The sequence below is a fragment of the Monodelphis domestica genome, chromosome 4 (assembly GCF_027887165.1).
Source record: "Monodelphis domestica isolate mMonDom1 chromosome 4, mMonDom1.pri, whole genome shotgun sequence".
In the NCBI taxonomy this organism is placed as follows: domain Eukaryota; kingdom Metazoa; phylum Chordata; class Mammalia; order Didelphimorphia; family Didelphidae; genus Monodelphis; species Monodelphis domestica.
The window spans coordinates 124,135,116-124,148,804 of NC_077230.1; the positions used below are offsets into that span (position 1 = coordinate 124,135,116).

General features: G+C 37.3%; 1 protein-coding gene across 1 annotated transcript in view; it reads left to right on the forward strand.

Annotated features, from left to right (window-relative positions):
• Nucleotides 1-13,689, forward strand: part of CCDC93 (coiled-coil domain containing 93) — a 113,592-nt gene that overhangs the window by 14,562 nt on the left and 85,341 nt on the right. The window contains exons 5-7 of the mRNA XM_007494070.3: nucleotides 3,461-3,559; nucleotides 5,181-5,237; nucleotides 10,817-10,917. Of these exons, the coding sequence (XP_007494132.2) occupies nucleotides 3,461-3,559; nucleotides 5,181-5,237; nucleotides 10,817-10,917 (257 nt within the window). The remainder of the gene's footprint in view (nucleotides 1-3,460; nucleotides 3,560-5,180; nucleotides 5,238-10,816; nucleotides 10,918-13,689) is intronic.

Sequence of the window (13,689 nt, forward strand, 5' to 3'; positions counted from 1 at the left end):
TTATAGAATCTTAAAGAATTGCTGAGAGTATGAATTTCAGTGACTTGCCTCGGGTCACTGCCAGTATGTGTCAGAGTTGGGACCACAACCCAGTCATGAAGCTGGTTCTTTGACCACTGTGCTTCCTGAGTCAGACCCATGAGCCACTGGGCCCAAGATTCAGAATCTGGTCGGAGTACTAATTGCCTTATTTCAGGAGACCATGACTGTGGTTCTTGATATCAATCAAACCTACTACAAGCATCCTAGTGACTCTTAATGCCCTATTATATATTTTGGTGTTCTCTGGGTGTTCCAGGTCAGAATGTTTGGTACATGTTGGTTTATATGGATGAGAAGGATGATGGAGAGTAATGTTCCAAATCTGAATGCTGAAAGAGTTTAAAACATTATAATAGCCACTTAAGGAAGAGTATTCTCTAGGTCAGATCTTTTCATTTTTTCTTCAAGAAGTCTTTAATCTTAAAAAAGTCAAGGTAGATGTGTTGAACCTTCATCTGATAAGTTTGTAGTTTCTTAAAATGGATGGTGGACTATGCCTTCATTTTTAAAATATTTATTTATTTAATTAGCTAATTTAGAATATTTTTCCATGGTTACATGATTCATGGTCTTTCCCTCTCTCCTTCCCCCCCTCCCCCCCAGAACCAACAACCAGTTCCACTGGGTTTTACATATATCATTGATCAAGACCTATTTCCATATTATTATTTGCAATAGAGTGATTGTTTAGAGTTTACATCCCCAATCATAGCCTATGCCTTCATTTTGAAGGAAGAAGAATCGAGGATTAGAAAATGAAAAAGAGTGGTTGGTATCTTTTGGAAAGCATGGGAAGAAGAGAGAGAGAGCGAGAGAGAGAGAGAGAGAGAGAGAGAGAGAGAGAGAGAGAGAGAGAGAGAGAGAGAGAGAGAGAGAGACAAGAGACAGAGAGACTTCAGCATAGAATAAATGCACAACCAGATTTGAATGATACTGGTTATGCTTAATTGAGGAGTTTTCAGCCATTGTCTAAACCAGCAAGCCTTGTATTGACCTTTGAGCCAGTATTGATGAAGTTTGTCGATTAATACCTAATAGCCTCCAGCCCCACCACAAAGAAAAAGAACAAATTGTTTATCTTACTGTTGATCTTGGGCAAGTCATTTCCTCCCTTTCTACCTCCATTCTTTTATTAAGTCAGGGATTTAGACCAGATGATCTGGAATATCCTGTTCAGCTATAAGATATGGCAATTTTAAATGTGCTCTAAAGTTAATACACTATATGTCACCTGGAGTCGTAGTAATAATAATATAGTAGTAACAGCAGGCATTTATACTGCTCTTTAAGGTGTACAAAATAGTTTGTATATGTTATCTCATTTGCTCTTATAGACAGAAAATGTATTACATTTGTTTTACTTTGACTCAGAGAAGGAACAACCTAAAGAGGAAAAGAGGAATTCTGTTAAAAGCCCCTAGTATTTATAGTTTTTATTATTTTTTTATCTACTTTCCTGAAAAGGTGGCTCCTTGGCCACAGGCTAGTGATTTGTGCATAGTTGCTTCTGTGGATCACTAAAACTTTCTCAATGGGTCAGAATTTTGCAGGTTTGTTATTGTTTGTAATAGAACAGCTTACAGATTTTTAGGAGTTTGGAAATATCTGTTTTAGTCAAATTGAGCCAGCCAACATTGATTAAGGAGTTAGTCTGTGCTGGGCTCTGTGCCAAGAACTAGGGATATAAAGAAAGACAAAAGCAGTGCCTGCCCTCCAGTGACTTACAGTCTAATGGACCTCAGGCTGCTTTTTTTCTGTGCTGTTATTTTATTTCAGTTCCTCTAACATAAATGAGCCTGGTTATTGACAGAGGCATCTGCTGTTCTTACTAAGAAGGATGCTGATGGGGAAATGCATCTCATTAACATGTGACATTCAACCGAGGGTTGTTTTTCCTGGAGAAGCTGAATACTGACCCTTGTGTTGGTGAGAGAATATGCAATGATTTCCTCTGGCTCTGGTGGAGATGGAAGGAGCATGCAAATGGACTTTTGACTGGCCCCTCACTGGCTTTGTTTTTCTCTTATTGCTCTTGAGTCTTAATGCTTCAAAGGACACTGAGGGGCTCTTCACATGCTCTGGATATAGTCCAAGAGTCAATGATCGATGCTTGTGAAGCACCATAAGCACCATATCTACGTGATCTTTACTACAGTCCCTTCGAGGCAGATGTGTCTGAAACTCAGGCAGTATTGTTTTCCTTTGGCAGTTGAGGGAGCTCAGGCCCAGAAAGGTTAATTGACTTTTCCCGAACCCACACACACAGGTATTGAGTCTTAGCCAAGACTAGTACCAGGGTCTTCTCCCGTTTCCTCTACAGAAAACCTGGTGAACCCAGCCTAGAGAAGAGATCTCACCTGAGTCTTTTTTACTGGAATGTGCCAACATTTCATTTTCCTGAGTCTTTGAGGTCAAGGAGAGGACAGAGTAAAAGCTGGGAGTGAAGTTCCTGAGCAGGGAAGAGCTTACTTCTGGGATTCCTGACACATCACTAAAGTGAGGGTCGCAGCTCTCTGTGTCCTCCCTGGCAGGGGCTGGCTAAAAGCTTCAATCTTTTGCATTTGAGTGACTCTTACCAGTCATCTCCATATATGGGATTAGGAAAGGGAGAGATGCAAATTGTAGCATTTATGTAGCCCAGGTGATCTGGTTCCAGAGATAAATGATGTTCTTCCTATGCTGTATCACTGTCTCCTAAATATAGATATATAGATATAGATATATATGTATAGTATTTACAACATTTTTCAGAATTAAGTTCTTTAGTGTTTCAGAAAATCTTTGTGTAGACAATCCATGTAGGAGAGCCCATCTCAGTGAATACCATGGAATGTCAAAATTGTTTTATTGTAGTGAAATGTTGTTTTGATGGTACACTGCTAAAAATCTTGTTTCCTGTCAGACAGAAGACGGGAGATGAAATAGAGCTGATGCTCGGCATCTTTTTTCAGTGAATTAACAAGTGAAAAGGAGTGTTCTAAACTCAGCGAGGGTACTGAGAAAGAACTTGCACATTTTCTCCATTCATTCCTCTTTCCATCTTCCAAATTCCTGAATCTTGTTTTTTTATTATGTTATATATTGATGTGTCTGAGAGGCAGCCTCGTGCCATAGTATGGAGAGAGCTGGGTTTCTGAAGTTCTGCCTCTGATGGCAGTGTGACCCTAGTCAGTCCTCTTGAACCTTGCCCATAGTCATACAGCTAATTAGTGATAGTCCCAGGACTAAAACCCAGATCCCAAATTCCCTATAACAAAATTTTTTTGTAGTGAATTGTGATTAGGTCATAAAGTTCTGGTATTGGGGACCATCTTCACGAATGTGGAAATAATGTTATTTAGGGACCTTTTTAATAATGGTAATTGTTGCAATGAGATTTTAGCTGTATTAACATATTTGACACTATTTTCCTCATTAGTGGTTGGTGAAACGTGCCATAGAAACCAGAGAAGAAATGGGTGACTACATTCGATCCTATTCCATATCTCAGTTTCAGAAAACCTATAGCCTCCCTGAGGTCAGTGTCTGTTTTTTTTTTTCCTCCTTTTATTATTGTTGAAATTATAGCCTTGTGAAGGGTTGTTTAGGAAGGGGTCAGGAAAACAGGTAGAAAAGGGGGAAAGCACTTAAAGCACTGTTATTAGAGCCCTTTTCTTGGGTCTCACACAGATTATGTATTCATTAGATAAGTTACAGGTAAACAGTATTCAACACCTTTTCCCCAATCTGGCCAATCTTCAGTGCACAATCTGGATCTCCAGGTTGGGCACAGAGGGTTTAGTAGACATGTAGAACAAGCGTTTTCAAGTTATTTTGTGAGTGGGCCTCTGGTATTCCCTGAAGCCTCATGTCTGGGGGAGGGAACAGAGAGGAGAGAAAAGTTTTGATGGGAGGAAGGAGCCCATCATACCCCTTTCCTGTGAACATCCTCACCATAGATAGAGCACAGCTGTCCTGCCATCAGAAAGAGTTCTAAAGAATTAAGCAGGAAAGCAGTCAAATATGGGCCAGTCTCATAGAAGAGTCAGCCAAGCGAATAGGTCCAGGATCATAGTCATGAATTTAGAGGTAGGAAGGATCTTGGAGGCCATTGGGCCAAGAACCCCCTCATTTTAGAGATGAGGGAACCTAGCCCCAGAGAGCTTAAGTGACAGCTAAGGCAGGGGAGGAGGTAAATAAGTCTAGGCAGACAAGACGTAGAAGTAAGAGGGCCAACAAGAAGAGCGCCAGAAAGAGGAATTATTGAATTCTAAAAGCAGGGCAGAGGCGTCCTTCTTTACCTCATTTGATAATGCCTGCTTGGTATGTTTGAGAGTAGGTAGAGTCAGATCTGTATCCACAATCATCTCATAACACAAGGCCTACAGGTGAATCCTGCCCCTGATTATAGCACGTTTACCACTTGACTTAAGACATTTGGATAGATCTTAGGGAGCCTTTGAATTTGGAATTTCCTTTGTAGTCCTATATACTTTATTTTATGCATTTAAAAGCTTTTCTGAGAGGGGTTCATAGGCTTCACCAGGCTGCCAAAAGGGCTCCATGACCCTCAGAAGGTTAAAAACCTCTGCCCTACAGGATGTTGCTGGGTTTAGGGCTAGGGTGAGGTGGCTGAAAGTGGAAAGGTAGACATAGGTCACAGGTTAAAAAATAAATTTGCTTTCAGTTGAGATAAAGGAAACTGCAAGGTGAGAATGGCTTGGCTTCACAAGGGCTAGAAAATAAAGGTAAAGAAACCCAAGGAAGCCAATGTTCCATACTAAAGAAAGAGTGAGCCAACTTAATGTGAGCCAAACAGCAAATGTTTGGAAGATATTGAAGAGTGCTTCAAACCAAGTCAAGCCAATTTAATAACTTGAAGCTGTTGCTCTTGTGACTTCCCTAATTCATCTAAGTTATTCCCGAGATCCATGAATTGGTATCATTCTGTTCAGGGCTTTTAAGGTGGATTGGTGCTTGGTATATGTGACTACCACTTCTCTCACCAAGTATTTTGTGCAAACTAGCCTTTTCCTATGACATTTTTGATTGGGCTTTCTTTATCAAAGGAGTAATTAGGAAGGCAAGTTTCTAAGCTAATTTGTCAGTCGAGTTTTAATTATTTTGCATTTGGTTTTTAACTGTCAATTATCTTACAGGATGATGACTTCTTGCAAAGGAAAGAAAAATCCATCAAGACAGTTATTGATATATTTGTAAGTTCTCTCATATATATTCTTCAGGGGATGTGTGGTTCAGAGCACTCTTTGTTTTATTTCTTTAATTATATAGAAAGAAAAAAGTTGTTTCTTTTTATTTTCTATCATAAAGAAATATTTCTTTAATTTAAATTATATTAAACCCAAATGTTTCCTGTTATTGGGGTTGTTGCAGAAGGCAGCCATAATGTGAAAGCAGGTTCTGCTTTGAAAAGGGTCATATATATAATTTATATTTCAGACTAAAATATTTATCAAAGGTTTACTGCCTATATATTTTTTTAAATTTATTTCAATTCTGGCTTTAAGGAAGAAAATGACAGCTGAAACTATATTTTGTTTTTTGTAATGGATAGAATACTTCTTTTCCTAATGTCTAAATTGAGTGGACCCTATAGTATTGTATATTTGTTTTAAGTTTTTATCATGTTTGCATTACTACAATCTATTTTTTGTCTTCATAAAAACTGCATTAATCTGATGGAATACTCTTTGAACAAAGGGATTTGGTGATGTGTAGTGTGATTTGTCAGTCTACCACATAAGATTTTATAAGATTATAGATTTTGAGCTGGAAAGCACCTGAGAGATTATCTAGTCAAATTCAGACACTAGTTATGTGACCCTGAACAATTAATTTAATCTTCTTTGCCTCAGTTTCTTCATCTATCAAATGAGTTGGAGAGGAAATGACATACAATTCCAGTATCTTTGCTAAGAAAGGCCCAGTTGGTTTGTGAAGAGTTGGCAAGACTGAAAAATGACTGAAAGACAACAAAAGTCCAATTCTCTCATTTCTCAGAAGAGAAAACTAAGGCACCGATAAAATAAATGACTTATTTTGCATAAATGTAACTGTCAGAGGTAGGATTCAAACCCAGGTCTTCCCAACTCTAAGCCTCAACTAACTGTTGACATCATAAGACAACATCAGGATCTGTGTGAAGATTACAGGATTAATCCTGAATAACAGTGAAATTTCAGACTGGATTGTTCTTGCTTCTATATACAAAAGGCTCCATATATCAGTAAAATCTCTCTCTTTTTTTTTTTAATTTGCTTTGAAATTTGAGGGCACTAATTGTTCAGAGTCTGAGCTTGTGGATATGTGTGTACACACACACACACATACACATGGGGCAGCTAGGTAACAATGTATAGAGCATTAGGCTTGGAGTCTAGATGTCCTGGGTTCATATCTGGCTTCAGACACTTCCTAGCTGTGGGACCCTGGGCAAGTCACTTAACCCCCATTGTCTAGCTCTTCCTGCTCTTTTACCTTGCAACCAATACATAGCATTGATTCTAAGACAGGAGATAAAGCCCTGTGTGTACATACATACATATACTTCAGAGCCAGGAAATAGGCAGATATTATTCGTGTGACTAATAGGCCATAGATGAGAATATATCTTAGAATCATAATGTTCTTTTAACTAAAGACTCTTCAATTTCTTCAGGATAAACTCAGACTTAATTCCACAATGAAAATGAGCCATGGAGATCTCCAGACGGCTAATAGAACATCTTTTACTTTCACACTGCCTTGTTTTGGACAGGAACTCATGTAGGTTATAAAAATCCTAGCTCATCAGAGCATTTGAGTATAAAATACCAAATAGATATGGGCCATTTCCCTGCCTCTTACAGGGGCAATGAAATAGATTTGTCAGTTAAGCCTTTGGGGATTCTTTGGAGAACAGTAGTGTATAGGTCAAAAGCTGTTTTGTTGTGAGTAGAGCTGCTGTTTTTTCCCATGTAGCATCTTGAACTTTGAGTTTGCCTTAAAGTGAGATAGATTCTAGTGAGTCCGGGTTTAATAAAATCTAGCAATGTACATTCCCAGCCATGGGACTGATGAATTAGAAGTTAATTTACTCATTAAAAAGGAATTCTGTGCTTTAACAAAGTGGTCCCTTTAAATACTCATCACCCCTAGGGCTCTTTGAATCTCTCACTACTGGACAGAGACCGAGCAACTTGAAGCCAAACTATTAGGAGTCATAGTGCCACGATGAATATCCATCAGAAATGGAAATCAAGTATTTTGTAAACAACAATGTTAAGTCAGTGGGAAAATAGAATTCAGTTTTTAAAAACATGTATTTTCAAAACACATATTTTGAATACGTAGGACATTTTAAAATTCTCATTCTAGCTTTTTGACTTCTTAAAGGTACCTATTTTATTTAGTCCTATGACCACATCAGCATCTGCATATTGAACATTATTCTATGGCTAGAACTAGAGAACACTTTAAAAGCACCCCTAAAAGCCCAAGGAGCCTCCACTTGGATGGAATGAGAAGACTTCTCATTAGAAACAATTAGAGAGTAATACAAAACTGTGCAGAATCTAATAGTTTGTGCAGAATGGGGCGGGGGGGGGGGGAGAAGGAGGCTGTCAATTCTAAGGAGATTAATGCAGGGAAAAAATGATTGGAAAATTCTTCATGATAGAAGTAGGACTTTAGCAAGGCCTGGAAAAACAGGTAGAAGTCATGCAAGTAGTGAGAAGGTGGGTAGGATATTCTGGACTGGGAGAATTGCATTAGAAAAGGAATAGAGGTTTAAAAGTGTACATAATATAACCAAGGACAGAGAACCAGTCTAGCTGGAGCACAATTACAAAGTAGCAGGAGACAGTGTTGCTACAGTTTTTCTTTTTTTTGGTTTGTATTTCCAGCACCAAACACTGCTCCTTACACATAGTAGGGGCTTGACAAATGTTGATCAAATTGAATGAATTTTAAAATGATATCAAGGCTTTTACTCATTTATTAGTTCAATAAATATCACTCACAAAATATTTTCTGTCCCTGAAATAACACTGTCTCTCAAAATGTGGCAACTTTTGAAGGATTTTTTCATTTGGCTAAGAAGCCCCTGACATCTGGTTTCTAAGGGTGGCTTCTTTGCTATAAAATGTTGAAATTTGCCATTTTGCTCCCTCAAGTGATCGGACAGATAACATGAATCATTTTGATTGAAATTGCTTTCTTTGGTGAATTTTTGTAAATCTTTTTCCATTTTTTTATGCTTTCTTTTCTAAACGATTGACTCTTTTTTTCATGATTGTCTTGCATCACTCATTTCTTTTCCCATTTCTTATCCTCCCTTTCGTATTTGCTTTAAAAAACCCTTTTTGAGCTCCTCCAGGAGTTCTTTTTGGGCCTGCTACCATCTCACGTATACCTTTGGGATTTCTTCATGTCTCCATTTTTGTATTGTTGTCATCCCCTGGGTTTGTGTTTTGATCTTCCTTGTCACCAGGCTTTTTTTCTTTGTTTTTCATTCCTTTTTTTCAGCCTGCACCTCTGGTGGGGGAGTCATTGTCCCAAATTTCTTCTGCTGGGGCCTGCTCAGGTGCTTGGGAGTGAGCCTGGCTACACAGTGACATTGCCTGGTTGTTGGCTTCAGGAGCCTTGCTGGTGGCTTTGCTAAGGCAAAGCCTGTTACTGGCTTGCTCGGATGCTGCCTGTGTTGGATGACACTCCTCATTTACCCTAATGTGACAGATCTTTCCTGCCAATCTTCTCCATCATCTTGGGGAGGAGAATTGGTTCACCCAATTTTTTTTTGTTGTTGATTCTGCCAACTTTAGAATTTGTTTCAAGGTGTTTTTTAATAGTTGTTTGGAGGTGAATTTGGAGAGCTCCTAAATCTACTATTGTGGCCTCAGATGTAATTGCTAATACTAGTTGGTTAGAATAGAGCCCATGAGTCCCAGGATGATGGGTTTGATGACTGTATGTACTATTGAGCCTCTTTCCCATTCATGTTTTTAGATTTCATTTTTAATTCTAACCACCTATCTAATAAATGATGTTCTTGTATTACAAGGATGGATTTTTTGCTGATCACAAGGGGATTGGGTAAAAATTTATAAATAGTTCAGATTAGCTCAATCTCCCTTCCCCGCTCCCTGGTGGAACAACTAAGCATACATCCTACTGAGAATGGATTGGTAACATCATCATTGTGTAGAAAGGACAACATTCTTACCATATATTGTCTTTTTTAGGATGAAAGTCATTGTTTTGTTGACTCGCTCTCGTTCTCTTTTTCTTTTCTTGCGTGTTTGACTAGATGACCATTTATGTTCAGTTATAAAGTAAAAGTAATGATCTAATGATAGAATCCCATGGAAATTAAATCATTCACTCATTCATTCTAATGTCATACCTTTTCTTCTTAAAAATATAGTTTTATCTATTTCATTAAATATTTCCCAATTACAAGTAAAAAATGTTAAGAATCATTAAAAAATTTTTTTTGAGTTCCAAGTTTTCTCCCTCTCTTCCGCTTCTTCCCTCTCATTGAGAAAGTAAGCAATTTTTTATCTAATATACATGTGGATTCATGGAAAACTTATTTCCATATTAGCCATGTTGCTAAAGAAAATACAAACAATAAAACAAGTACAATAAAAAAAGTTTTTTAAAAAGTATGCTTCAATCTGCATTCACAATCAATGATAAAAAATGCTATCCACATCATAGATCCTTTGGAATTGTCTTTAATCGTTGTCTTGATAAGAGTACCCAAGTTTTTCACAGTTGTTCATCCTTACAATATTGTTGTTACTGTGTACAATGTTCTCATGGTTCTGCTTACTGTACTTTGAATGAATCCATATAAACCTTCCCAGTTTTTCTGAAACTGCTCATCATTAACTTATAGCACAATGATATTCTATCATAACCATATACCACAACTTGTGCAGGCATTCCTTAATGGATGGTCATCCTCTCCATTTCCAATTCCTTACTACCACAAAAAAACTGCTATGAAATTTTTCCCCATAAATAGGGTTTTTTCTCTTTTTTTATCTCTTTCCAATACAAACCCAATAATGATATTTCTGGATCAAAGGGAATGTACAGTTTTATAAACCTTTGGGCATAATTCCAAATTATTCTAGTTGGACTAGTTTATAACTTTACTAACAGTATATTAGTGTCCCAATTTTTCTACATCTTTTATAGCATTTGCCATTTTCCTTTTCTGTCAGTTATTTAAATTTGCATTTCTCTCATCAATAGGGATGCAGAGCATTGTAATGTGTCTATTGATAGCTTTTATTCTTTCTTCCAAAAATTACCTGTTCATATCCTTTGAACAGTTATCAACTGGGAAATGGCTCTTATTTTTACAAATTTGGCTCAGTTCCCTATATATTTGAGAAATGAAGTCTTCATCAGAGAAATCAGATGACCAGAAAATCCACATGATTAGGATTAAATTGCCCAAAGCAAAAATCATGCCATGTTTGATTTTGGAAATTTTTGGGAGAACTGAAAACAACTGCTTTTTTTTTCCAATGGTTTCTTCTTTGGCATGCATGTTATGTCAAGAAAATGAGAGCAAAATTCCCATTAAGAGTGGGTAAACATTCTTTTGCAAACGTAGAGAAAGACATGGTCAGTAGTCACTTAATATAGGACAGCATGGATAGATAGGTTGTGAACTGCATCATGGGGAGAGGCACCCACATCTGTGAGATCCTAGACTTTTTAAAGCTCAGAAGTGGCCTTTTCTATGCTTGACTCTGTGAATGTCTGATTGGCTTTTCAGGATGTTTACAAGCCACGTCGGAAATACAGACGTCAAAAGGGAGCTGAAGAGCTGCTAGATGAAGAATCTCGGGTCCATACTACACTTTTGGAATATGGCAGGTAATAAAAGGCACTACCCATGCTGTTTTCTCCTCTAGTAAAAGTTTCTGATTTAAACTCCTCAATTGGAAGTTTGTTATTAAACTGCTTGTTAGTTGGATACATTAGCTGTGTTCAGTTTTAGATTTACAAAATTTTTCCTGGCATTTCCTGGCATTGGAATTTTTCCTTCTGGTGTCATATTTTGTACGTGTCCTGTGAGTAGGTTCTGTGGTCCTCGTGGAACCATATGTTGCAGGATTCATATTTGAGATCCCTGTCCCAAAACAGGAATCATAAATGTGGAACAAATAATTGTGCCTTTTACAAGGATTTTTTGTTTTCCCTTTTCCTTAGAGAATGGGTTTGGTTGGCATTTTTAGAGCTTCCTGATGCTTTTGAATTTCATTTGTTATTGAAATTTTTCTCCAAGGAGTTGAGAAAAGACAAAAAAATTAAAACCCAGTATTCTAAATATATTGTAGTATTAGGATAAAGAAAAATTCCATTTTCCTTTAAGCATTATTTTAAACAAAAATGAAGAATTGGGAAGAAGAAAATTTAGCTCTCTCACTATTTTAGATTTTGCTTTCTAAAGTTTTTAAAAAAAATTTTTTAAAGATAAATTCCTCGGTTCCAATGACCAGACTTTATTGCTTTGTAAGATGATTCTCTACTTTTACATCTTTCTGTTGACACTAAGTCTTGACCTTCAGTTTCCCTTTGTGCCCTTTGTGTGTTTTCTTCTTAGATTTACTGATTCTTCAATGTGAGTATTTCTCTTTGCTCCTCTTGACCTGTTTTGGGAAGAGTAATAGCTTCCTTTTTTTGTGGCCTGCTGTCCTCTAACCCAGCCCTCAGGGTGGTAACCTATCCTAACAACACTCTGACTAACATCTCCTAGAAGAATCAGAAGGCTTATATCAGATTGTTCTCCTTGCTGACAAATGTCCCTAGAACAGGGATGAAATTGAAGTTTATTTTTGTAGCTTTCCACCAAAATTAAAACATTTTTTTTCTTTAGTGATTGCTACTGACAAGTGAACATTTACTGCTTTAAAGGTTATTGGCTCTCTTTCCAAGCCATGTATGGTTGATGCTTCCTAATAGAGAACATTTCTTCACTAATCAACTCTTGATTATCTGCTTTGATTATCTGTGGTATATGTCTACACACACACACACACACACACACACACACACACACACACACACACACACCTTCTTTTAGGTTGGAGGCTTGGAATTCAGACATTGAATTAGATAATGTGACAAATTAAATAATTCAAGAGTAACCTTGTAAGTAGTTAATATGACATGAAGCCAAGAAAGGGGCTTCCACCTCAGCACATCTTGCCCTTTTGGCAAATCTTGGTTTCTGAAATCCTTCCATTGGAATCATTCCTTTGCATCAAGATATCCTGCTTCTCAGATTACTCTGAAGACAAAAACTTGCCTTCTTACTGTGGGTAAGCCCTAGATGAATCTGAGAACATTAGGTCGTCATGCCTAGATAATAGTGTGGTTTTGGTTTCTATTATTCTTGTTACTTTTCAGAGGAGAAGAATACTTTGCTGTCAGTGCCACTGATGCCAAGTGATGTAGGTTGCCAACATTCCAGGCCACAAAGCTGTGTGAGTACCTGGCAACTCCCAGCAACCTCTCTCTTTTTTAAGACTTTAATCCTGACAGTGATTATCCATGAGATTATCCATGGAAATCTTACCAGATATCATACATGACTTGGAAGGAGGAAAAATTATAGGGTAGGAAGTTGTTATAGTTTTTGGAAGAACTAAAAGTGAATAAGAACTGTAGATGCTTAAATAGTGTTAATACCGCATGGCCTTGTCTCTGCAGAGTTTCAAGCATGAGATAGATTGACCAATTAAGAGGAATATTCAAGAAATCTCATGTGATTGTGGAGAATTTAGATCATTCTCATTTTACCTAGGAAAGTGGAGGGGCAGATGAGAAAACTGAGGCACACTGAGGTTAAGTGATTTGCTCATGGTTACACAAGTAGTATATGGTGGAATTGGAGTTCAAACTCAGACCCACTTACCCAACTCCAAATCTAGCACCATTTCCATTCTATCCCACAGCCCTTGGACTCACATGATCAAATTCTTGATGACATTTTCTTTTCTTTTTTTTTGTAACCTTTAATACTTCAATACTGAGTATCAGTTTCAAGGCAGAAGAATGGTAAGGCTAGACAATGGCAGTTAAGTGACTTGCCCAGAGTCACATAAGTGGGAAATGTCTGAGGCCAGATTGGAACCCAGGACCTCTTGTCTCTAGGCCTGGCTCTCTATCCACTGAGTCACCTATGTATCCCCTTTATATATTACTCTTAAATGTCCTCTGTAATGTAATGTATTTTACCTTTCATTTGCCTTTTAATCCTAGTATATAAGTATCAACATGGTTTGTTAAACTGAATTTCTTCTATTTCTTTTTGTGGTTGTCAATGAATCACACAGGCTAACTCTTTACAAAATGCATAGTGAATAAATTAAAATTAAATCTACACATTTTATTAATTAGTGTGCCATGTCATTTTATCTCTAATTTAACTTCAAGTATAGATTCATAGCACAATAGAATTTTGGGGCTGGCAATAAACCTTAGATATGATGCAGTTCATACTCTTCCTTTTATTTTTATTTTTTATTTTATTTAATTGATTAATTAAGAAAATCTTTCCAATTGTTACATGATTTGTGTTCTTTCCCTCCCCTCTTCCCACCCTCCTCTCATAGCCAATGCTCAATTCAACTGGGTTTTACA